Raw genomic sequence first — 24,224 nt, forward strand, 5'->3', positions numbered from 1 at the left:
AGATTTGTTGCTTCGTATAACCGTAGAAACTGTCGCTGAGGAGAAAAGGGAGTAGACCTGAAAACTGGGCAAACAGCGAATGGAAGTTCTGAATAAGGTAAATCAGGTTCGTTGGTATGAATGCGTCTCGAGACTGGAGGATATTTGCCGTTTTCAATGGCAATATATCTGGATAATGCTGTTAGAAATGACCTTGTTTGCTGCTGTTATAGATAGCGTCAAGGTTCATAGTGTATCATCTCGTGTAACTCACCTATCCATAATCTTAATTGCTGCCCACGTCATGCAAAGTTCTACCCGTTCCTCCTCTGATGAGGGTTCACTCGAGCGAGTTTCTAAATCTCTACCTCTCTTAAGAATCTCTGCTGCTCTAACCACCCCACTTATTGATATGTAAGCTGCAGGATATAAGCCGTGTGTGACTTCAAACACTGTAAGGAATAGTCTGGACTGAACAACTTCCGTTGAGTTGACTCCGATCCCCTCGAGTAATGCGATCCAGCTTTTGGTAGAAAGATACAGATCCTTCAGTAGGGAATCATTGCTATTCATCCAGGTGCTAGATTCTGGAGCAGTGCAAACTAACATGATGGTTGAACACAGTAAAGTGAAATCGAGTGTTGCATTATCCCAATTGGCCGGAAGTTGGTCGCCTAGCCTTGACTCTGCAATGATAGGGAACCAAGGTTGCATAGTCCGGTAATATGCAAGCGCCACATCCTTAGGCTCAGTTTCTCGCAATTTTCCGACAATAGCGGTCTTGATCTGTTGCGGACAGAGAGCCTCATCCGGAGAGATTGTCGGATTCGTAAAAGATGTCACAGATCCTGAAGATGACAAGGTTATAGTCTCATACTGACAGTCTTCTTGTCGACTAGAAAGGCCACGTAATTATTAGTGTACAAGATAGATGGAAGCATTTGTGGATATTATAAATCGAGTTTGTAATACTCACCGCGTACAAAGAAGACATTTTGGTAGCGCCCTGTCACATTTCCTCTTAGACCGGCGGCATCGTAAACACGCCTTCCTAGCATTGGCGGGTTTCTGTGCCTTGTCCGTTGACCTCATAGTGAGGTCCTTAGGAAAACCCGAGACAAATTACCTGAAATCCCTATCCTGCGGATTGATGTTCAGCGTACATTGACAGTCCGAACGCAATCAGCGGAAACATGCGGACACGAAATAATATATAGGGCCGCATTAGTCATACAGGCTTGCGGTCTATTGCCGACCTGTGGGGATGGTTGCGGACAATTGCCGCAGGAGGCGTCGGGCTTTTTAGTCGACTCATAATAGCGGATGAGCGGGAATGGCTTCATGAAAACTTGTCGTGTGTAATTGATTGAGATTACCAAGTTACAGAGGGAATTTTAACATGTTGAATCGGATCGAATATATAAAATGATCATGATTCCCAGATGTCCAAGACACTTTTCACACAGCTCATCGTCCCATTACACAATAGCACTCTTTTCTAAACAAGTCTCAACCGATTAACCATCCACCATGGCTGTAATTCGGAATGTCGCGGTTGCTGGTGTGAGTAAAGATAATGGGCTTTTATTTCGAAGACATTAATTAAGAGCTGACTTGCATAGGCTTCTGGCAACATTGGATCATATGTTTTGAAGGCACTCCTCCAGGCTAACTTTAATGTTACGGTTCTTACTCGTTCTCAAAAGCCTGGGGCTTACAATTCCAAAATCACGGTAGTAGAGGTGGATTTTACCTCTGTGAACTCTTTGATATCAGCACTTCAAAATCAGGATGCTATTGTATCGACTGTTGGGAAAGCTGGCTTAGAAGCCCAAAAACTTCTAATTGATGCAGCCATTGCCGCTGGTGTTCAACGATTCATTCCTTCAGACTATGGAGTGTGCACGACTAGCCCCAAGGTTTCAGGCTTTCCTTTCTATTCTACATTGGCAACCGTTCGGCAGTACCTCGAAGACAAGGCAGCTACGGGTGCTTTGTCCTATACCGTCGTGGCTATTGGAAGCTTTTTGGAGTACGTGTTGATGACTCCCGCAGTTGTCAACTTTAAAGAGCATTCGGTTACTTTAATGGACGAAGGCAAGAATAGGATCAGTACTTCCCCCCTGGCGAGTATTGGGACGGCTGTTGCGGGTGTATTCAAGAATCCATATGAGACCAAAAATCGTGTCGTCTACGTCTCGGCAACAATTTTGACACAGAAACAAATCTTCGACATTGCAAAAGAAATCAAGCCCGAGATAACATGGACCGTTAGCAACATCAAAGCATCGGACATTCTCAAGGAAGGCCTCGATGCAGTCGCCGCTGGAGACGGTGGCTTGCAAGCTATTGGGAACATATTAATCGGCACTGCCTTTGGAGGCGAGGAATATGGCTGCGCATACGACAACAATGACAATTCGCTCCTTGGTATTGAACCAATTACTCATAAGATGCTCAAGAGTTTGATCGCTGCGCAACTCAACTAACACTGCTGCATGCGACAGAACTTGAAGATGGACAATGCAATGAGTGGACATGTGCATTGAATATGCTATAGTTGTTTACTAGAGAAATAGATACTGGATAACAGTGCACTGTTCTACATGTCAAGCATATTTGAGGCTTCTAAGCACTGAATAGAGTCTTCAAACATTGGTCCCCGATATTCACCTAGTGTAAGCTCCATCCAGCCAGTCAGCTCTAGCGTGCCATTTTCCATACCCTGCGCTATTCTAGTATAACTCTGTCCATGGGCTTGCAAGTGTGAAGCTCGATGATGTGGAGAGTTCGGCGAAAAAACGCCGGGCCCACTCGACCTAGCTGTCAGTGACATCGATCTCTCCCAGGCGTTGCTTGAGTCTTCATTCTTTCATCGGATTTCATTACCGGCCGTTGCTCTTTCGCATTTTCACTTGTCAGATGTACCAGAATATCTGAAACTCATTCCAAGTCACTCTCTCCACTTGGAACAATCCTTCTATCTCCACACACATGGCGACCGCTAAGGCGTGTGTTCGCTGTCACGGCAAAAAGATCCGGGTAGGGAAAAGAAACCCGAAAGCCAGGAGAAGGCGGTAGAACAACTATGACATGGAACTTACATAGGAATAGTGCTCTGGTTACCCGAGATGCCGAACTTGCGACAAAGCCGGGGTGAACTGCGAACCCTACACAAGGCACAGGAAGGGAGATAGCCTGGTGTATGTGCAATAGTTGTTCAACTTCCAGCTTACTGGCGGAGAATCACAAGGTTAATTGGTCGTAGTGAACTCAAATACTATCGACAGAGAACTATATGGCTTGAAGACGAAGTTTACAGAAATTTCCACATCCAGTGTAAAGACATACCAACCGGGACCCTTCTGCAACCAGTCCATGATGGCTTGATTCCCGGCGCTGAGCAAGGTCTTATACGACAACCAAGCATACCTCTGACTCCTTCAGACACACGCGACGACATACAAGATGCTCCAGCTGAAGCCGGTCATGCTGCAGATATTGGTATGCTAGCTCTAAATGCGACTGGAGAGATGAGATACCTTGGTCCTTCCAGTGGCGCCTTTTTCGCTGCGTATACAAGTGCGCTCGCGCGGTCGTGCATCACAACACAAAGCTCGCCGAATACTTCATCCAACGCGCAGAATGCAATTTCTGGTCGCGATACGGATACAGGCTTTGCCAGCCCTATGTTACGACTCTCCTCTAGCGATGTTAATCTCTTTTCCCAGTCGTACAAGATGTGGATACTGCCAGTATATCCCATTCTAACATCCGATGATCTGGATCAAATGGTATCAAGATATAACGAAGGGCCTGACCTTGATAACTCAGAATGCCGTCGACAACCTGAAATTGCCACAGAAATGATGCTTTTTTATTTGGTGATGGCTCTGGGGGCAATCAATGCTGAAAACACCCTGAAACAAATGCGCGGGCAACTTGAGCAAGAGGAAATGTTCAGCATATCCACTCCACGGCCGTCGCCCGTGTCGCTCTGTATGCGGGTTTTGCAATTGATGGATGAAAATTTTCAAAAGTTGCACCCCAGCGTCAGATTTATACAAATAATTGTCTTGATTTCGATCTATAGCTCTTATGGGTCTATTGGCTCGAGCCAGTGGCAGCTTGCTGGCCTGGCGATGAGGGTACGTGCGATCCCTTCTCCCGGGGTGGTTTCCTTTATCTTTCTGTCTATTTTTACACTTGGGTTAATATACTCACAAAGTATAAATGGCATCTATCGTAAACCTTGTTTTACTAATGTGTGCGCAAAGATGGCTGTTGAAACGGGGTTGCATTGTACACCCAAAACGAATAACCAGTCATGTTCCGCCAAAGACGAAAGCAATCGCTTGTTCTGGACTATTTACATTGTGGAAATTAGCCTCGCCTACAACCTGGGGCGGCCTCCCTCCATCGGTGAAGAACATATTGCTACTGAGCTCCCAAGGCCCTCGAACGAGAATCTTCTCAGCCTACATCACATCAGACATCGTCAGATCCAAAGCAGGGTCGTTGCCCAAATATATAGTGTGAATAACCGCACCAAAAACATGTCCACTGAGCAGGCGCAAATATTGATCTCAAATTTGCAACAAGAGCTCGATGAGTGGCGCATCAACATACCACTCATTTCTCATGCAGAAGGGCAACATCCCTATCCCTATAGGTACGAACAAATGCGCTTGCAATGAGGTTCATCTGCTAATGTCATCCCTTGAAAGCTACTGGGAGCGCCTTTATCATGGTACAACGTTCGTTCTACATAGACCAAGTCCACTCTGCCCAAATCCTCCTGCCCAGTCTCTAGAGCGGTGCATTAGATCAGCGGGTAGCTATATCGACGATGTACTAAAGGTACTGCGAGTTACCAACGTACCGCTTTCCTGGATGCTGGTCCAAGGAGTTTTGTTCGCGGGATTGACGATGCTAGTAACGGCCAGAACGGGGCTGCGACGACTTCTGTCACATGTTGGGGCGTCATTTCTGCTTGTTGACCTCCATTCATGGACTAGAAATTGTTCCATCTGTCTCGCTATAATGAACGAAAGACTACGGGAAGATTTGGTATCCAAGTTGGGCTCTCAATTCGAGCTACTCGCAAATGACACGCTGAGAATAATCTCTGCTAGTATAACATCCCATACGATGAACGCTTCCTCTCGCAGCCCAGCGTTTTCGACAAATCCTGATGCAGCAGGGAATGTCCTGGAATCCGATCAGATGTTCACGGCTGATACATCAGATTTCAACTTGAACTTGACAGAAGATTTGAACTATTTCGACATATTCAAGGAGTTCATGGGTCAGGATCCTACGCAAACCTTTTGGGATATGTTTCCATATGAACTTAGTCTGGATGCTCCACCAGGCCATCCAGTAGCGGAGGAGGGATTACCATCCATCAACTCATCGGAATTGCTCACAAATGAGTTGTTCAAGTAGAAGGTAATTTGCAAAAGTATCTTTATAGGAAATTTTCTAATCATCCACTTGTTGAATCAGAAGTGTAAGCTACATATTCAGCCACTGACTTATGCCACTGCACGGAGTTTTCCTACAGCCTTCCGTATTGCCAATATGGCTTCATCGAGCAACGGTAGCGTTAAAGGGTTACTTGTGTCGGAAGCTGAAGCCAGGGTTTTATATCCAAGCTCATATCTTTCAGCATGGCTTTGAAAGTATAGATAACTCGTGGCCATTCGCAAGCGATATCGACCGCCGATTAATCCATTATCGTCTTCCCCGAAAACGGATCCTGGGAGAGCCGCAACACCGCATTCTTCGATAAGCCAGTGCGATAACTGTTGACTGGTGATAATACCAAGGGCCTCAAGCTGCCGTGTATAAGGATGGAAAGATGGATACACATAAAAAGCACCCTTTGGCTCTGCAACCGCAAGACCGCACTCACGTAAGGCATTATACAAGGCCAACGTGCATCGCTTGTGTAATGCCACAACTTGGCTGCGATACAAGTCCATCTCTGGGCTGGTGGCAAATGCAACAGCCGCGGCCTCTTGTGCTGGAGCGGAGGCGGCAGACCAGCATTCGGAAGCATATGCTAATATTGCCGATTGCACCTTTTCTCCAAACTCGTTGTTGGGGAAGATCGCATACCCTACTCTCCATCCTCCGGCTGAATAAGTCTAGAATTTTGTTAATCAAATGCCTTCCATGTGAATTGCTTGATGAGAAGAAATGTGTACCTTGGAAAGTCCGCCGGTTAAGATCTTCTGGCCGTCATCGAATTGAGAAGCCGAGCAAGGGGTAGCACTATGATTCTCGGAAAAGCTTATATCTGAGTAGATTTCATCACTAATGAGAGTGATATTATGGCGCCGACAAAAAGCGGTGATAATCTCAATGTCGTGTTGGCTAAACGCCTGACCAGTCGGGTTGGATGGACTGTTGATAAGCATAATTCGAGGGTTTCCACCTTCGCTGACACCTCTTTCAAAAGCCAATTCAAGAGAAGATTCTTTGCAACTCGTTAGCTAGATGAACTTCACATAACCCAACTGTGAGAAGTAGCTTCAAACCTGTGATGGTATGGCGATCCACTTCATCTGTTTCAACCCAAAAGACTCGTTTACTCGCATGAAGAATTTGTGGCTCATAGCTAACCCACGACGGTCGCGGCAAAAGCACATCTCCTTGAAGAATATCGAAGAGTGCAAACAGTAACGGCTTCGATCCAGGAGCTATTACGACCTGGCGTGGATGAATCGTGTGATTGAGACGACGAGATTGAAACTCGGCAACAGCCTATTTTATCAGTCAGCGTGAAAAGGTGAGCGCTTCGCCGTTACCAATATATATATATACCTCTCTCAACTTCATCAGTCCCGCCACAGGAAGATAGCTGGTGATATCGCTGGCTTGCCTATGAGCCGCAATAACGCTCTGCTGGATGGGAAATGTGGCTTCTCCAAATCCCAGATGGACAACTTTGTGTCCTTTGGCTGCTTGACGATGAACAAGCTCATTGATTTCCAGAGTGGCAGAAAGGCGTAGTTGACTTGCCAAGGCAGTCAATACGCCGGAATCAGCATTATAGGAGCCCATTGTAGCTATCGACTTGCTCACAAAGATGAGGAACGATGTATCTCGAATGTCAAAATTATGTCTCGACGTAACGAATAAGTTTGAAAATTGCTTCATTATATATGCAAGCCTGCGCTCTTATTGTTTACATCAGTTCGGCTGTAAAACGCCGAGAGCCAGCTGTGATTGTGGAGATGCCGGTGTGGCGGCGCCGGCCGACTTTCTTTCTTCCATATGCACATAGATCGGCTCCGCGCTGCATCTTAATCTATGTCCAGCCAATCAATGCTAATTATATGATATAAAAAGACTTAATTGGGACTGGAAAGCAAGGCTGTGCATTTTAGCCGCTATTGTCCCAGTTTCGTGTCTTATTGGTGCCTCATCACCCAGGACGATGGCATGTTGTTGACCACAAATATAGAATGGCAGAACTATTGCAGCACTTGGAAAAACTTTCTCCAAGTGTACAACCTCAGAGAAGCAGCGATTTTATACATACGCAGCAAATGCTGATGGAGAGAGGGTTGCCTGACCAGCGATTAAGATGAAGAGCAGGTGGGTTGCGTACCCGACGGTTTTAACCACAGCCAGGACGGGATAGGTAAAAAAGCGATAGCTAGGCACAGATATAACGACACTCTGGTCCCAATGATTCTTTTCAATTACTATATCATTCAAAGTTGCCATGTCAAAATTTCCAGCAGCATCTGAAGTGCTGATCACAGCTATTCTTTAAACATGGTAGACCACCAGAGATAAGCATGGTTGCCACATCGGGTATTTGATACGAATCGTGTAGCTACTGAAATGGAGCAGAGAGCACGGATTGCAATGGACAAGATGTATGGAGTACTGCAGAGGTACTTTTCTAAAGCACCCATACCCAATGGGGCTTTAACCAATATGCATGCGGGTATAATGGGGGCCAGAATATCTTGGCTTTTTACCTAAATCTCACTAATCGTTCTTGGCTAAAGCACAGATACGAGCGTAATCAAGCCACCAATGCGATGCGTTGAAGCCAACTCTTGGCCCTGGTTTGGAGGCGACAAGATCAAAAGTGATGAAATTTTACAAAACTTCTTCGCAATGGCCGACGGGTTAATGGCTAATGAGATTCTTTGCACAATTTGCAGTGATAAGATATAGAGATGTGGTTGAAAAATAGTCCAGGCGGTCACCCCGAAGAGTCACATACAGGGAAGTGGATGGGCGAACAAAATGAGAAATGCATTCCCACCCTAGAGGAATCAAGATGCAAGATAGATGAATCGTTGGCATGCGGTGAATCGTACTGGCTACCCATATGAATCTTGTGCCATACCCTTTAATGCATCGGTGATATTCATCTTCCACCAACAATTCTCTTTGCCCTGTAAAGCTCAGCTGACGTATTTTTCAAATGCCAACGACAATGACCCTCCGCGAATGCCTGTTATTCAAACCACCATACTCAGTATAATGAGTACCAACTACTTCATAAATTTCTAAAGACGCGTGATTTATATGACTTCTACTGCTATCGAGATACTAGACTCGCACAGCCAACGGAGACAATAGCACCACCAGCCAACCCTATTCCCCGAAAATTGCATGGTACTGACTGATAATTGCAAATTTTCCAGTGGCAAAGGGGCAAACGTGGTAGCACAATTGTCTGGAATAGCTGAAAGGTGTAACAGCTACCCCTCTTGCCCTCGTGTTGTGGGAGTTGAGAGGGTATGCTGTAAATCATTTCGCCTCACTCGCTTCGAGGCAAAGGTCACTCACTACCAGGGGTGGCACGCCAAGGAATGGCATGATAAGCCAAGAAATTGTGAGCGGCGAATCTTGCCACGGCTATTCAATCTCTTCCATAGATGCTGTCTGGGCGAAGATTGGTGGAGAAAGTTCAAGAAAGGCAGATTCCATTGTAGCATGTCTATACACTGATTCTATTCCTACAGCAAACGTTTACAGATTTTCGGCATAAGCTTCTCATTTCAGATATAATGGCTCATCAACTTTTGGATATGGGCTTTGGATGCCAGATTCTAAGCACGATGCCTTGTTGGGTGGAACTGTCAGTGTAGAGCGCATCTTTGCTTGTTCACCATGGTTAGCTTGCATTCCTCACCCTTTGATGGACCTATCACGTAAGTTATAAATAGGTAACCGCTTGATGGAAATTTTCATAGCTACATAGCGTAATCTTCCGAGCCTGAGCTTAATTGATGGGTATCACCATTCTTAGCGATGCCTCGGATGTTGGTGCAACCTCACAGGATTTCGACCAGGTTTTCTGCTCTGCGCCATAATCCACGAGGACTGATAGGCTGCGTCTCGACCCAACACGCATCGTGCCTAAGCCAATTTGAATGCAAATCTGCCGAATCCTACGGGCATGCGGCAATAATTGGGACCAATGTGCTCATCCTGGGAATCTAGCACATGGCTGACCTTGCCCTGGTCGTACGCTGAAGGATGGGACCTTTTGATGGCCTCGGATGCTTGAATACCAAAAGTCCTCCGCGGTCCGATAAGACCAATAGACAAACAGAGACCAGTGTTAGTACCTGTGGATGCGACTACTCCCGTCAGATAGAAACAAGAAACTTGCCTAACATGCTAGTCACTGGCATCGCAACATCCGTATTCTCCTGACCGTGGCAAGGTGGCAAGGGTGACCCCCAAACCAGTGTGGCAATTGCGGAGAGATGTAACCCAAGTTAGATGTGCTGCATTGTTAGCTTGGACCAGTCAGCCTGCTCATGTACAAAGACGAGATCTGGAGTGTCACTGGAAAGCTCGACAAGAGAAACAAAGATCGGGATGCCCGGTCTAGCGCATATGCTTTACCAGCTGGGAGCGGTCAGAGAATTATCATCCAACCAGAGGCCATGAAATGTTACTGTTGACGTTTAAATAACCAACTTCCGGTGTCAAGGCATACCTGTCTGTTCCTATCTAAACGAGTCAGCCTGACATGTGAGATAATTTGTGAGACTCTCAAAGGGCCCTTACATGAAGGCAATATTCGTTCCGCAAACGCCGCTTTAGCGGCTCACCTGATGGTGCAACGAAAAGGTCCCGGAAGACACTACTGCATTGGTTCTGCTCCTCTCTCCCCTCTCTGCCCAACGGCACACTGGCCATCAGATGATGCGCGAATATGTCCGTTGGATGTCTTGAATTCCCCGGGCGCGCAATTTACACGGAGACTCGATCACTCTGAGGTCTGCCGTCACATTGCGTTATCTAAGTGTCCTAGACCGTGGTCCAACAGACTTACATAACCTTATCTACCAAACTAGCCCCCGGGACCTTTCAAGCGTCTAACACGATTGCTAGCCAGAAGCGGAAAGTCCGTGCCATTTTGGTGTTTGTCTTCAAAAGTACCTGCCCAAACATGGGTAGTGTTGCTTGGGTAGCATTCTAGAGCACTTAGCCTGTTGATGGCACAAATTCTCACCCGCATTACACCACCGGCCTGGACCCCATAGCAATCCGAAAACATGGAACCATTGCTCCATGATACCTTGATATCACATATCGTGGTTGGCATGGCGAGAATGGAAAGTGATATAGAGGCGGGTGTTGCCAACGGCCTCGAGCCTGGTTTGGTGCGGCGTTTTGTCTTGACCTCTCAGGTGATTGCTCTTCAAAGCTCTGTGCCATCATGACGGCCTCGATAGCAGACGACTCCGTTGTTGTGGAGGGCAGGACCCCTACCCACGAAATCAGTGATGAGAAGGTCGCTGTTGGCGAGGTGTACTCTGAGAAGAAGGGTGCCTTGGACCCTGAGATCACCATTGCTCCTCCTTTGGACAGCGACGACTACGACGAGAAGGATAATGCCAGTGATGATGTTATCATTGTTACTGGTGCCGACGCAGCGGCTCATCTGATTCCGCTGCGAGATGATGGCGAGCCTGCCTTGACGTTTCGAAGCATGTTCTTGGCTACATGTCTGTCGGCCTTTCAAGCTGTCATGAGTCAAATCTACCAGGTTCGTGTTGTCCAATTGTGTTCTAACCGCAAGTCAAACGCAAGCTAACTTTGGGAAAATCAGTTCAAACCAACTGCAGCAACAATCTCTGGAACCTTCATCGTTCTCATCGCGTACTTCGTTGGTAATGCTTGGGCTGCGTTCCTCCCTCGTGGTGACAAACTGAGGGCTCGATGGGCAGCCAGGGGTGGTCAGGGAAAACCTCCCCTGTGGATTACCATCGCTACCTTCATCAACCCTGGGCCATGGAATCTTAAGGAGCACGCTGTGTGTTCCATCACAGCCACCTCTGCTTCCAACGCTTCTGCCAGTATCACTGTCTTCACTGCCCAGGATCTCTTCTACAACCTGCCTTTGAGCGCCTCCACCGTCGTCTTGAGCACCATCTCCATTGGACTCTTTGGCTATGGTATCTGCGGTGTGTTGCGTCCGATTGCCGTATGGCACGTCGAAGCAGTCTACTGGAGTACTCTTCCTACGGTCAAAACCCTCCAAGGACTTCACTGGCAAAGCCTGAAGGGCTCCAAGCCTCTCCGATTCTTCTGGTACAGCTTTGTGGGCATGTTCATTTACGAGTTCTTCCCTGCGTACATTTTCCCGTTCCTGAACTCCATCTCTATCCCCTGCTTGGCCGCCATGCATGCTACAGGATCAAAGGCTGCCATCCTCACCAACCTGTTCGGTGGTGCTACCAACAACGAAGGATTGGGACTCTTTAGCTTCTCGTTCGATTGGCAATACGTAAGGCAATCATATTTCCGAAAGCAACTATAAACCTGAGCTGACATTGGCTAGATTACTTCTTTCAACACCTCTCTGCCGCTTACACTGCAGGCCCATGCTGCTGCCGGATTCATCGTTTGCTACGCGGTGGTGCTCGCCATCTATTATACCAATTCATGGAGTGCTAAATCCCAGCCATTTATGTCGACGCAGCTTCGATCCGAAAACGGTACCAAGTACCCGGTTTCAGAGGTGTTTGTTGGCGGTGTGCTCGATGAGAGTGCTTTGCAGAAGTATGGTATTCCTAAGCTGACTGGCAGCTTCGCATATGCCATGTTCATGGCCAACGCTGCTGTACGTATCCCTCTTCTATGATACTTCATTGTATCATCATCCTGCATCTCTTTTACGACTTCGACTAAGCCTTGTATAGATTGGTGCCTTGGTTGCCCATTGCTTCCTGTTTTGGGGTGGAGATGTTAAGAAGGCATACAAAAGTTCGAGGGAAGGTCGATATGATGACCGACATCACGCCCACATGGCGGAGAACTACAAAGAGGCACCGTGGTGGTGGTACATTGCTGTCCTCGTTTTCAGCTTCGTTCTCGGTCTCGTCGTTGTTATCAAGGAGAACATCACCCTTCCTGCCTGGGCATACGTTGTCGCCCTTATTGTCGGCATCTTTATCGCACCCTTGGTAAAAATCTCCATCCTGACTGTTTCAAATTATTTGGTGTCTAACCTTGATAACAGAGTACCATTCTATACTCTCGCTATGGTAACGGTATTGCCACCAACAACTTGTCCAAGATGTTGGCAGGTTTGATGCTTCCTGGTCGCCCCGTCGGCAACATGTACTTTGCTGCTTGGTCTCACAACGTTATCTCCAACTGTGTCAACTTGTGCAATGACCTGAAGATGGGCGAATACCGTATGTCACAAGTCTCCAGGCAATTCAAGCAACAAATCACTGACTTCATCTCTTAGTTAAAATCCCGCCCCGTGTCATGTTCCTCACTCAAATCTACGGTACTATTCTTGGTGGTTTCGTCAACTATGGTGTCATGATTTCCATTGTCAACGGCAATCGCGAACTTCTCATTGACAGCAACGGTAACGCTTCATGGAGTGGTGCAACTATCCAGTCATACAACACCAACGCTACTTCCTGGGCCCTGGCAAAGTATCTCTACAAGACTGGCGCAGAGTACGAGATGGTCCCCATCGGATTGGCTATTGGTGCTGGAGCCGTTGCTCTCCACCGCATCTTCGTCTACGTGAGTACACACTTTTCATGTTATTCCCCATCTTGGTCTTACAAGACGCTAATCACAATCTCGATAGTTCGTTCCCAAGATCCGAGGCTTCGATATCAAAAACGACATCAACCTCCCCCAGTTCATCCAATACGCTGGCTACATCCCATACAACCAGTCTCAAACCTGCGTTATCTGGAGCCAGCTTGCTGCTGGATTCTTCACGCAGTTTTACCTCCGAAACTACCGCCCTCGCATTTTCAGGGATTATTCGTACTTGGTCACTGGTGCCTTTGATGGTGCCAGTCTCACAGTGCTTTTCATCCTTTCTTTTGCAGTCTTTGGGGCTGGTGGCCCTGCGGTTCCCTTCCCTTCATGGTGGGGTAACCATGTTGACGGCTTCTATGATTTCTGCCCTGTGGCCGAGTAGAGCGCAACAATCGTGGACACTCTTACTTAACTTTATCCATAATGGATTTGCTATCGATGCTCCAAAGGTTGAAAACTTTGATCTTTTTGACTTGAGCTATCTCTCCACCACTTTTCTGGAAGGACGTGGCTCAAGGATAAAACACCTATACTAGCTAGATACGCATTTCGGGCGATGGTCTGGATATCCGCCTATGATTTAGAGCTCGAGTAGCGACTCAATTTACGAATAATTAATGAAAGAAATTTTATACCCCCGATTAAAATCTGCTCTTCTGCCACGTGTATTACAGCATTATCCTGGAGCATTATTGCCAGAACATTCATTGGTTAAAGACGTAGCGACCCATGTGTATAAGGTAGTCAGCTTTAACGCTACTCTACTTGTAAATGGAAACGGCACTAGTTTCAATCAATTTCCCGTATTGCATCTTCATGGAATTACATACTGAATCCATCTTAACTCGATGGATCCCCCGGGGCTCATTCCGCTGTCACTGAAACGATACCCGGCCTAGGTGGCGGTTGGGCGTTCACCTTATACGAACTCCACCAGACGACAAAGATCCCTCCATAGTGCGCATCACGCCATAGCGGCTACCATTCAATAGTTGGCCTCAAGTACTCCATACCTCAGAGTGGGAAAGAGAATGCGAGCGCGACAATTTTGTTTTTGTAAAGCAAAATTATCATCTTTGGTGTTCCGTGTACATGCCAAGTGAGTGTCGCCATTATACCCAGACGTTCTAGATCGCCACGTTGTAACCAAGGAATTCGGGGAAAAGGAAATGCCACTGATGGCTAAAAGCTCACTATTTTCTCATTGTGTTTGTAATCACTAATCGTACAAAATACAGCCCAAAGGACTCCTAACAGGCCGTTGGCAGTACTCTCAATGCTCACAGAAATTCCAATTCGCTATATGGAGCTGCTCTTCCGTACTGTCCTGTTTCATTGATCTCTCATCCATTAGATCAAGGCGAATGTTCTTCGCTTCATCCAAGTCAAAGGGCAGCCCAGTTGCATTATCAAGGATGAGTTTCGTCAGCTCGTTGGGTAGTCGAGCGGCCAGAGCCTCTTCAACGCGGGTTTCCTGAGCCCACCAGTGACGCTGTTGAGGTGGCACATTGGCTGTGGAAAGAACGGGGATGGCTGGATCAACCAGAAAAAGAGCAAGTATTTTGCGATGGCCTGGCCGCGTCGGATCCTTGAGACGGAACGGTGATACACGATGTTGAAGTAGGTTTGGAAAGAAAACAGCACGGGTATCGGCATCTTCAGTGGATGGACTGTTTGTAGTCAAAACACCTCCAATATACTGCAACGTATCACGGTTAGTATTTGGGATGGCGAATGTTCTTTCGATCGGAAAATGTTGGCTTTGCTCATAATTGAGGTTGCAAACCAATTCTTCGCGATCAGCCGGTGTGCGGAAATCCAAATGGCAGTCGGTAATGTTTTCCGAGTCGTAGTAAAAAAGCGCAGTCGCGCATATACGCTCATTCAACATGCCCTCAGTATGCCACGAACCGCCTTCGAATTCGGTAGGATCATTGTCAACGTATATGCTACGATAGTCGGAGAGGTCTAGAGACAGAGGTCGACCATTGCTAGACGAAGCGTCAGAGTCAGATGGAGAATCCTCCGAAGAACTCGGCTTATAGGAAGATCCGTCCAAGTCCGGATCATTCCCGCTATCATTGGCAGCGGAGGTATACCAGTCAGCAAGCTCTTGAGATGCTTCAAATTTGAAATCTGGATCCTCAGGTGTAAGATGGACATTGGCAAGCTTGACGATCACTTGGATACGAGATGCGCCATTGAAGAAGCCGCTCGATTTGACATCCGATGGTTTCAGTCGATAGTAATTTTCGCTTGTAGGAACTGGTTCCGGTAAATCCAACTTGTGAGTCTCGACTAGCCACGCCATGTCACGCTTGAATCGTTCGGAGGTACGATACTCCTCTGTGAAGGGCTCATTTTCCTCGCGTTGCGGCTCGCCCTCGTCAAGCGGCCGGTTCCACGGTTCGCACGCATACATTCGATTGCAAATTTCGCTAGTTGTACATTCCGATTGAGCTTCTCTTGTTTTGAGCCGTTGAATCTCAAATTCTGTCGGCCATCGGTAGATGACATCCCAAGCTGGCAGAGCTTTCTCGATGAAGCGTTCGATGATAGGGTATAGGTTCGCGTGCTCCACTGGGTGTAAGTTGTTTATGTAGCTGTCAATCTTTGCAGTCTGACCATCTAGCACAACATCACATGGAAGCCACTGATACTTATATGAGAGAGAAGGGACCGGGTTCTCTAAGGGGCTTGACCAATCGCTCCCCGGGCCAGCAATCTCAATTGGCTTTGGTGCTGGAAGAACCGTGCCAACACCACAGTGGTTCAACGCATTCTCAAGATTGATTCGCTTATCAAGCAACACGGGAGTGCGGCCGTATATGAATGGCCATAGCGATGGGTGGACAAGATCGAGAACTTTATGGGTACTGCCCGGATGCCAGTCTTTTTCTTCATCTGAGACGTTCTCAAGGACCGCAGCTGCTGCGCGGAGGGCATTTCGCAAGCTTTCAGGGACAAGGCTATCAGATTTTATGACACAGGACGAGTAATCGAAAATGGGAATGAGCCCTGTCTTCTTGAACAAGTCCGCTTTGTTGCACAGTTCATGAATGCACTAGCATTTACTAATCAATTGGAAGACCTTCCACGAGAATCAGATACAGACTTACCGCATCCACCATAGCAGGTGTGAAGTCCGCGTAGGTGCGGTATTCTTCCCAGTTCATTTGTAAAGCTTCTTGTTTCCACTTATTGGCAATATCCGGATTGAATACTTTTTCCCACCACTGTGGTTTGTTTGTCACCTCTTCTATAAATTTGAGCATACATACTTCGCGTATGAGAAGTGTTGCGGCTTTCCAATCGTAGTCGTGGACTCCAATTAGAACGGGGAACCGCTCTTTTTCGGGCGGCATGTGCCCCAATGGGAGTCCAAAGCCAGGAACTTTGAGATATGATAATGCCTACAGTCATTGACATGGCCGGATGGTTAGCTACGGATTTTGGTTATTGTGTACAGAAAATACTCGCATAACGATAGAGAAATGGATGAAAACACCTTATTTCGTTCTTCGACAGCCTTATTGGCATCTTCAATAGCTTCGTCAATGAGCGGGCCAAGAATCACACTGAGGGAGTCTTCAGACACATTCTCGATTTGTTGAGAGGTCCGAAACCATCTTTGAGCGTCCCAAATACGTGGTTTGCAGTCTTTGGACTGAATCCAGTCTTTGAAAGCCTTGATCTGTTGATCCGTTGGCACAAACTCAGGAGGGTCCATGCTTGCAACTGTTCGGGATATGTTCCTGGAGAGTTGTTAGGCACTGCGTGTCTTCCTGGAAAATATCTCAAGTAGCAGAGAGTTTAAGGGCGTGAATAGACACCAGACTAAGCCGCTTCTGCCTAGTTAATTCCCATGAATACGTGCAATTCTACCGACTCCGAGTCGTTCTTTTGTCGTATCTAAGTACTCGTACACAAGACAAATTTATTCTCCGGCATTCTCCGCATTTAGTTTCACGGGTTGGCTCGGTCTTTCATTTGCTCTTTATACCAAACAGCAATTGTTGCATTCACAGATTCATTAGGCTGTGCGGAAGTTACCCCGCAATGTACGGAGCATTTACAGGTGGGGTTTTAATAGATCTCAGCTGTGCAAATGGTGGGGGTTTGGTATCTTAGAAAACTCAAGGTCCTCGCCGTATGCAATAGAACTCCAAGACCTCACTGTCCTCAATGCTGCAGAAAGCTTCAATTCGCGATTTCTGAAGCTAATTCGAACAAGAAACAGCTACAAAAAGCGCATGTGGCCTTGCTGTTGAACAACACAGTTGACAGTTTATCTGGAAGGATTGACATCCTTGAGCTACAGTCGCTGATGGAAGGTTTTAAAGAAACCCTCGCTCCTGATAAAACTTTTTCCTGCTAAAAGGATTGGTTTTGCACCATGGAATTAAGTTGCAATTTGGAAATCGTCCATAGGAAGATAAATTAACTTAACCCGAAGATTGCACAGGCTGGCCAATCTGTTCACCGCTGTTACACAACCGTTATCTCCTTCTTGTTGCCGGCAGGGATGGTACCGGGATGCTTGGCTCACAGGCATGCATCGGATACTCGGCGCAGCTATCACGTGGATAATGGCGAGACAATTCGTTCTCGCTGCCTCATGATTTACCGGGCATTTGTTGATTGACAAGGCAACGTTGATTTCGGATTCGAGAAATGCAACCACACTCCTCCTTCGCTGCTTTAGCTGCTTTAAACCAATCCCTTCGCGTCTGTATCTTACACTTGCACAACGCTTGAAGCTGGGGGCACGGGGGAAAAATACAGCTATTTAACGCATCACAGGTTCCTATGCAAGATCAATCGATCGACTGACTCACGTTTGTTTAAGCTGGCCGGGCGTGGCATGAACTGGTAGATCCAAGCTAGACTAAAGTCATGCATTTGTTCAACATCATTACGACCGTAGGTACTGTCCCCATTGGTAGGAGCAATCAATGCTTCAAAGCCCACTGCGTCAACTACAGACCGAACTGCCGGTATCAAAGCCCTTGTGAAGCCACGACTACCGCAACATGAAAATTCTTTCATCTTTTCTTTGGCCAACGACACGACGTCGGCAGTAGATAGTTACACCGTTGTGAGCACCGCCGATGGTAAGATCCATGTGCAGGGAACATCGCTCAGTTCTATTGTATATGGGTAAGGCTAGATTCATCTACCATGAGCGGCTGTGATTGATCCTTAGAGATTGAGAGACGTCTAATATATCACAATAGCCTTCATTCTTACCTCTCAGACGTTGTTCACGCCGATATTTGGTGGCATGCTGGTAGCCAACTCGAAGATGCACCCGTGAGTCTGCCGAGATTGTCATCACCATTGAATGGACAAAATATCGTTCCTTATCGCTATGAGCTCAACACAGGTGCGTATGAGGATAGAAACAGATTTCAATATTCGAGATTTCAACACAAAAAAGTAACACATCAATTTAGTGACCACTTCGTACACCGCCCCATTCTGGACTTGGGAGGATTGGGAATTGCAATTGGACTGGATGGCCCTTCGTGGCATCAACATAGCTCCAGCATGGATTGGAATCGAGAAATTCTTCATTGAAGTCTTCCAAGAAGTCGGTTTCACAGATGATGATATTTCAGATTTCTTCACTGGTCCTGCATTTCTCGCCTGGAACCACTTTGGTAACTTACAAGGATCGTGGTCTTCCGATCTACCGTTTGAATGGGTCGACAACCAGTTTGCTCTTCAGAAAAAGATAGTAAAACGCATGGTAGAGTTGGGAATAACGCCTATTTTGCCTGTATTTCCTGGCTTCGTCCCTCGGGCGGTGTCTGATGTATTACCTGATGCTCACATTCAGTGGGTGAACTTTCCCGAGGAGTATACTGAAGACATACTGCTTGATCCCGTCGATCCTCTATTTGCGCAAATGCAACTGAGCTTTATCACGAAGCAGCAGCAGGCATACGGAAACATCACAAACTTTTATGCGCTTGACCAGTTTAATGAAATGACACCTCCTTCGGAAGACCTAGATTACCTGAGAAATGCGAGCTCAAACACATGGAAGGCACTCAAAGCGGCAGACCCCAACGCCATCTGGGTGTTTCAGGCGTGGCTATTCGCGCAAAACACCACTTTCTGGACGAACGACCGCATTGAAGGATATCTCGGGGGCGTCACTACCGACAGTGACATGCTAATTTTGGACATTTGGTCAGAATCGATGCCCCAATGGCAGCGTGCTCAGTCATATTACGGCAAGCCTTGGATCTGGTGCGAACTGCAAAACTACGGCGCCACCATAAATATGTATGGCCAGATCCAGAATGTCACCAAGAGCCCTATCCTGGCACTGCAATAGTCTAATTCGCTTGTTGGGTTAGGCTTGTCCATGGAGGGCCAGCAGACTAACGAAATTGTCTATGACCTTCTGCTTTCTCAAGCTTGGAGTGGCGATCCTATCGACACGAACCACTATTTCAAGAGCTGGGCTGCTGCACGATATTCGAGCAGCAAACGACCGGCAAGTATTTACGCTGCATGGGAGACGGTCCGCACTACTGTCTATGATAACACCAATCTGACTTTGATGCCATCTGTACCAAAGTCAATCATCGAACTCATTCCCAGAACGACTGATATGGCTGATATCATCGGAATTCTGGGTACTAAACTGACATATGAACCCGCTACCATGGTAAGCGCGTGGAAGCAGCTCTACCAGGCTGGTTTACAGGATACATCACTCTTCAACAATTCGGCATACCAATACGACATCGTCGATTGGACACGTCAAGTTTTATCCAATGCATTCATACCCATATATGAGAAGATTCTGCAGATCTATAACATGCCTAATCAGACTGCTGAAACCCAAGCCACACAATTAAGGACACAAGAAGAGCAGCTTACCGGTCAACTCCTTTCCCTCGATCTTGTTCTCTCGTCGAATAAAAATTTCCGCCTTTCGACTTGGCTCTCAGCAGCTCGTGCGTCCGCCCCACACCCAGCATATGCTGACTTTTTCGAGTATGAAGCTCGCAATCAAATCACTATCTGGGGCCCTTCAGGTCAGCTCATCGATTATGCGTCAAAGGCATGGTCTGGGCTGATGAAGACATATCACTTGAAGAGGTGGCAAATGTTCATCGATTATTTGGTTGCCACAGAACCAGCGAATTACGACCAGACTGAATTCCAGGATGTCTTATTACCTTGTGAGCTATCATGGGCTAATAGCACCGGAGCCAAACTGGATGAGTCAGACGAAGAGTTGGATGTAGGAGACATATGAAGAGAACGGTAGAAGAATGGAGCGAGATATTTGCATAAATAGATGTATATACACTTCGCTTTACAGTTAAAGGCTCTTATGAAGAATTAGTGTAACATGCTAAGTATGCATGGCATGGTTCATTCCTGGCAGTGCGTACATATCTCTTTAGTCACTAGAGCTTAGTTACAGTCTTTTCGGCTTTCTTCTTTGCTGACCATGCATTCCGACATGATGCTGTCAGGGCCTGCGGGTTGATGCGAGTCGGGTACTTCTCAGACATCCTTTGGAATAGCTCGATTGCATCTTTAGTCTGCAAAAGCATCTTCTCAAATGTCTCGATATACTCGATTGTGGCCTGCACGTTATTGCTTCCATCAACGGCTCCATCTCTCTTATGCCCTGCAATCACCGTATGCGGATTCAATTTGGCAATCTTTTCGAGACATACAAGCCAACTACGGCGCCTTTCAGGCGTAGCTGCTTCCCCCAAGAATGGATGCACATCATTGTACACAATGTCGCCGGCGACAATTAAATTGAGATCAGGAATGTGTAAGAAAGTGGTGTCAGTTGTATCGGAGTCGCCAGCTTCATGTACCTGCAGAACGTGGCCTTCGAGTGATAAAGTATTGCTATCTCCAAGCTCCTCCGGTAACACGCTGTCGTGGTCAATCTGATTGGGAAAGAGACTTCCCCACGCACGTTGGAAATATTTTGGCTCAAGCTCTTTCTTCATTCGAGCGATTACACGCGGAGTGGCCAACGTTTGAAAGGCAGGAAAGCGTTTGCGGAGAGTTTTAAGTCCAAGAAAGTGGTCACCGTGTCCGTGAGTAATGTAGACGGTTGTGAGTCGCTTCCCAGGGATTGTCCTTTCAATCCAATCGGCCAAATTATTTGCCTGCTGAACTGTCCACAGGGTATCGACAAGAATCGCCTCACATTCTCCCGAGATCAGTGTGGCAGTTGTAGGAGACCAATGCGATTGTTGACCCGGTTTCCCGCCTGGGATAATGAAAGGGATAGACGGAGTTGTGAAAACGTCTGCTCGTAAGGGAGACATTGGTGTTCTTGTGGTTATCGTTTGTGGAAAAGAAGGATGTGAACTACAGCGAGATTGCAAGAATAGAGGACACACAAAAAGACAAATTTGATGAAGAGAAAACTGCACAAAAGCGATACAATTCACGTCATGCCATGCACTCACTTATATGGGAATATCTCTCGGCATCTGAGAGGTAAGCGGGCCACACCGCATAGCGCACTGTTTTCCCTCGGGTATCCTGCAATGTGTTTACTAATCTTCCAATGAGGCCATCGAGGTTAAAGCTGGAAAGCCCAGTGAATCCTCGGTTTCTTGTGATTAGATAATCGCTGCTCATCACTTCAGAGTGCCTGCAGCACAAGAAAGATTTCACATAACGTTAATTGACCTGCCCTCAGATTAAACAAATGAGCGACCTCTAAAGTTTCGTTTTCCATGGAGAGATTGGGGGATGAAATGGTGCTGTCGTTCGTTGAGTTTAAGATCGAAAGAGTGCTCTCGCCTGAGGACCGTATCTGAAACACTGCATCGGAACACAAGGATCCAAAACCCAGCCTCAGCGAGAAGACAGGCTTAATTTTCTTTTTCCGCGTCATGAAAGATGCATTTTTTCTAAGAGCAGACAGCATTACGGCAACCCCCCCTTGTTGGATTTGGACGGTAACCAGATACTAAGTAAGCTTAAATATGAAACTGGTTACTTGTTAACGGTCTGTGTTCATTTGTTACGAACAAAGCCGTTTTAGAGTGGATAATCTCTGACATTGAAAACCTTGGCGCACTTTTCGCTGGAAGCTCTCCCGCCTCTCCTGCTAATGGCTCACTATAATTGACCCCCAAATGATGCTGCTTGTTCTGTCCCAGTTTTATGTAACGTTGCCTTTTCCTAATAACTACGATTGGTAGTGACGTGGGCTAATTTGAACGCTATACGTAATTAGATAAACTACTATTCACTATACCAGACATTGGCAGAAAGAATGAGAACCTTAAGTTGTGAGGCTCTTTGTATGCGAGATCGGAAGCTTCTAGTGGACCCATCTCAAGTCTCGTTTTGGCGCACTCCACATTCTATATTCAGAGCATTAGAGCATACAAAACACCAACAATATGGCTCACCTGAATCCTTACTACTTGAATCATATTCTAACCTCACCTCTATATCATCCATAATATTGCAAAAAGATACCAGACATGGCCGAAAGCATTCAGAATGGCGTTTTTCGGCGCAACAACACTGTGCCTCCAGCAGATAATGGAGTAATGGCACTCTTCTCTCTAGCAGGCAAGACAGCGATAATCTCAGGTGCGGGGGGAGGAATTGGCCTGGCTGCGGCCAAAGCCTACGCTGAAGCGGGTGCCAATGTGGCCATTTGGTACAATACAAATAGCGAGACCATCGAGAAGGCTGCTAGCATTGAGAAAGCCTTCAATGTCAAATGTAACGATGCCAAGATTTACGCACACACGCTTCCCCCCGCCATCAATCCCCGTCTTCCCTGACTGACCCAGAGCTGAATAGGCAGAGCATATAAAGTAGACGTCACATCATGTGATGAAGTGGAAGCGGCGGTAGACACAGTTGTCAAAGAATTCGGTGGACGTCTCGACATATTCGTCGCTAATTCGGGTACTTCCTGGGGAGATGAGGCATTCATTGATGCGGACATTAGCAGATACCACAATCTCATGAAGATCAATGCTGATGGTGTCGTTTATTGCGCACGCGCTGCTGGCAAGCACTTTCGCCGCCAGAAAGTAGAGGGCACAACAACAGATGGATCAAAATTAACCAATTACTCAAGCGGCAGCTTCATTGCAACCGCGAGCATGTCAGGGCGCATTGTTAACATCCCTCGGCGTCAGGCTGCATACAATGCCTCTAAAGCGCACGTTATTCATTTATGTAAGTTTTGCCCACTCGTCATTTTGGTCTTGAAATCCTTTTCTTTATTTTTTTTGGTATGCTGAAACTTATTCCCCACAGGCAAATCCCTTGCGATTGAATGGCTTGGGTTCGCTCGCGTCAACAGCGTATCTCCTGGATATGTACGCACTGGCCTATCAGGGACAGTAGCTGAGGAGACTATGAACTCCATCAAAGATAAAATCCCAATGGGGTAAGTAAAGATGATGAATTATCCGAGAACCGAGGATGCATGCCTAACAATTTTAGGCGTTTTGGCGAGACCGTTGAGATGCAGGGCATCTATCTTTATTTAGCCTCTGATGCTTCCTCTTACGCAACTGGGGCCGATTTTATCGTCGACGGTGGTTATTCCGCTCCATAATTATTATATATAATGCCTGAGGAGTGTTGTGGTGGGACTGTTATGGATATTCTATTGCTTTGGTTGTTATCTATAAGACAGCAGCCATTTAAAGTAAAGTCATCGGAAATATTCCATCTACTATCCGTTTTATGAGCCATCCTTCTACATGTTCACGATTCCTTTTGTTCAATTGCAAAAATGAATCATTTCTGAATAGGTTTTTATTCCTCGCATATGCAAACGTTATGTATCGTTAGTCAGTGAGTCATTGAAGCGGTTCCCTTTCAAATGTGCAAATACACGCGCCTACCCGGTACGTTCATCGCTCAAATTTGGCACAGTATCTACCTACAACATTAACTTGCTTTTGGTGCAGCTATCATATTACTTAATTGATGGATGACAGACGCTCGTCATCAACGCACGCGATTAAATCAACCGCGTTCCGACGCCTCTTATGTTGTTGTCGCCGCACTAGGATATTTGCTGGTTGCCGAATAGGCTATAGACTTCTTGGAATTCAGACTCTCTTTAGTTAAGCACACAGTATGCTAAGTAGGTGGCAGAAGAGATTCGGATTATACTCGCCGCGATATACTTA

At 46.6% G+C, this 24,224-nt stretch overlaps 9 protein-coding genes across 9 annotated transcripts; 6 read left to right on the forward strand and 3 right to left on the reverse strand.

Annotated features, from left to right (window-relative positions):
• Nucleotides 1-1,509: 1,509 nt before the first annotated feature.
• On the forward strand, nt 1,510-2,468 carry T069G_10076 (nmrA-like family domain-containing protein; the record flags this gene model as incomplete). Its single annotated transcript, XM_056177286.1, has 2 exons — nt 1,510-1,542; nt 1,602-2,468. 2 exons carry the CDS (start codon nt 1,510-1,512, stop codon nt 2,466-2,468), a joined length of 900 nt encoding a protein of 299 aa, XP_056025764.1.
• Nucleotides 2,469-5,022: 2,554 nt separating this feature from the next.
• On the forward strand, nt 5,023-5,427 carry T069G_10077 (uncharacterized protein; the record flags this gene model as incomplete). Its single annotated transcript, XM_056177287.1, has 1 exon — nt 5,023-5,427. One exon carries the CDS (start codon nt 5,023-5,025, stop codon nt 5,425-5,427), a length of 405 nt encoding a protein of 134 aa, XP_056025765.1.
• Nucleotides 5,428-5,516: 89 nt separating this feature from the next.
• On the reverse strand, nt 5,517-7,050 carry T069G_10078 (aminotransferase class I and II domain-containing protein; the record flags this gene model as incomplete). The annotated part of the gene is made up of 4 exons (XM_056177288.1): nt 5,517-6,131; nt 6,192-6,463; nt 6,525-6,750; nt 6,811-7,050. The coding sequence occupies 4 exons, from the start codon at nt 7,048-7,050 to the stop codon at nt 5,517-5,519; spliced, it is 1,353 nt and encodes a 450-aa protein (XP_056025766.1).
• Nucleotides 7,051-10,690: 3,640 nt separating this feature from the next.
• Nucleotides 10,691-13,429, forward strand: T069G_10079 (OPT oligopeptide transporter protein domain-containing protein; the record flags this gene model as incomplete). Its single annotated transcript, XM_056177289.1, has 8 exons — nt 10,691-10,782; nt 10,843-11,020; nt 11,084-11,761; nt 11,816-12,097; nt 12,177-12,440; nt 12,497-12,674; nt 12,731-13,020; nt 13,088-13,429. The coding sequence occupies 8 exons, from the start codon at nt 10,691-10,693 to the stop codon at nt 13,427-13,429; spliced, it is 2,304 nt and encodes a 767-aa protein (XP_056025767.1).
• Nucleotides 13,430-14,320: 891 nt separating this feature from the next.
• Nucleotides 14,321-16,777, reverse strand: T069G_10080 (uncharacterized protein; the record flags this gene model as incomplete). The annotated part of the gene is made up of 4 exons (XM_056177290.1): nt 14,321-16,111; nt 16,167-16,283; nt 16,329-16,460; nt 16,556-16,777. 4 exons carry the CDS (start codon nt 16,775-16,777, stop codon nt 14,321-14,323), a joined length of 2,262 nt encoding a protein of 753 aa, XP_056025768.1.
• Nucleotides 16,778-17,943: 1,166 nt separating this feature from the next.
• On the forward strand, nt 17,944-19,393 carry T069G_10081 (alpha-N-acetylglucosaminidase (NAGLU) tim-barrel domain-containing protein; the record flags this gene model as incomplete). The annotated part of the gene is made up of 4 exons (XM_056177291.1): nt 17,944-17,989; nt 18,033-18,207; nt 18,285-18,433; nt 18,504-19,393. The coding sequence occupies 4 exons, from the start codon at nt 17,944-17,946 to the stop codon at nt 19,391-19,393; spliced, it is 1,260 nt and encodes a 419-aa protein (XP_056025769.1).
• A 30-nt stretch (nt 19,394-19,423) lies between these two features.
• Nucleotides 19,424-20,326, forward strand: T069G_10082 (uncharacterized protein; the record flags this gene model as incomplete). Its single annotated transcript, XM_056177292.1, has 1 exon — nt 19,424-20,326. The coding sequence occupies one exon, from the start codon at nt 19,424-19,426 to the stop codon at nt 20,324-20,326; it is 903 nt and encodes a 300-aa protein (XP_056025770.1).
• Nucleotides 20,327-20,480: 154 nt separating this feature from the next.
• On the reverse strand, nt 20,481-21,368 carry T069G_10083 (metallo-beta-lactamase superfamily domain-containing protein; the record flags this gene model as incomplete). Its single annotated transcript, XM_056177293.1, has 1 exon — nt 20,481-21,368. The coding sequence occupies one exon, from the start codon at nt 21,366-21,368 to the stop codon at nt 20,481-20,483; it is 888 nt and encodes a 295-aa protein (XP_056025771.1).
• A 1,176-nt stretch (nt 21,369-22,544) lies between these two features.
• T069G_10084 (enoyl-(Acyl carrier protein) reductase domain-containing protein) lies at nt 22,545-23,641 on the forward strand (the record flags this gene model as incomplete). The annotated part of the gene is made up of 4 exons (XM_056177294.1): nt 22,545-22,791; nt 22,873-23,256; nt 23,338-23,470; nt 23,527-23,641. The coding sequence occupies 4 exons, from the start codon at nt 22,545-22,547 to the stop codon at nt 23,639-23,641; spliced, it is 879 nt and encodes a 292-aa protein (XP_056025772.1).
• Between the last annotated feature and the right edge of the window lie 583 nt (nt 23,642-24,224).

Source organism: Trichoderma breve, chromosome 6, assembly GCF_028502605.1.
Source record: "Trichoderma breve strain T069 chromosome 6, whole genome shotgun sequence".
Lineage (NCBI taxonomy): Eukaryota > Fungi > Ascomycota > Sordariomycetes > Hypocreales > Hypocreaceae > Trichoderma > Trichoderma breve.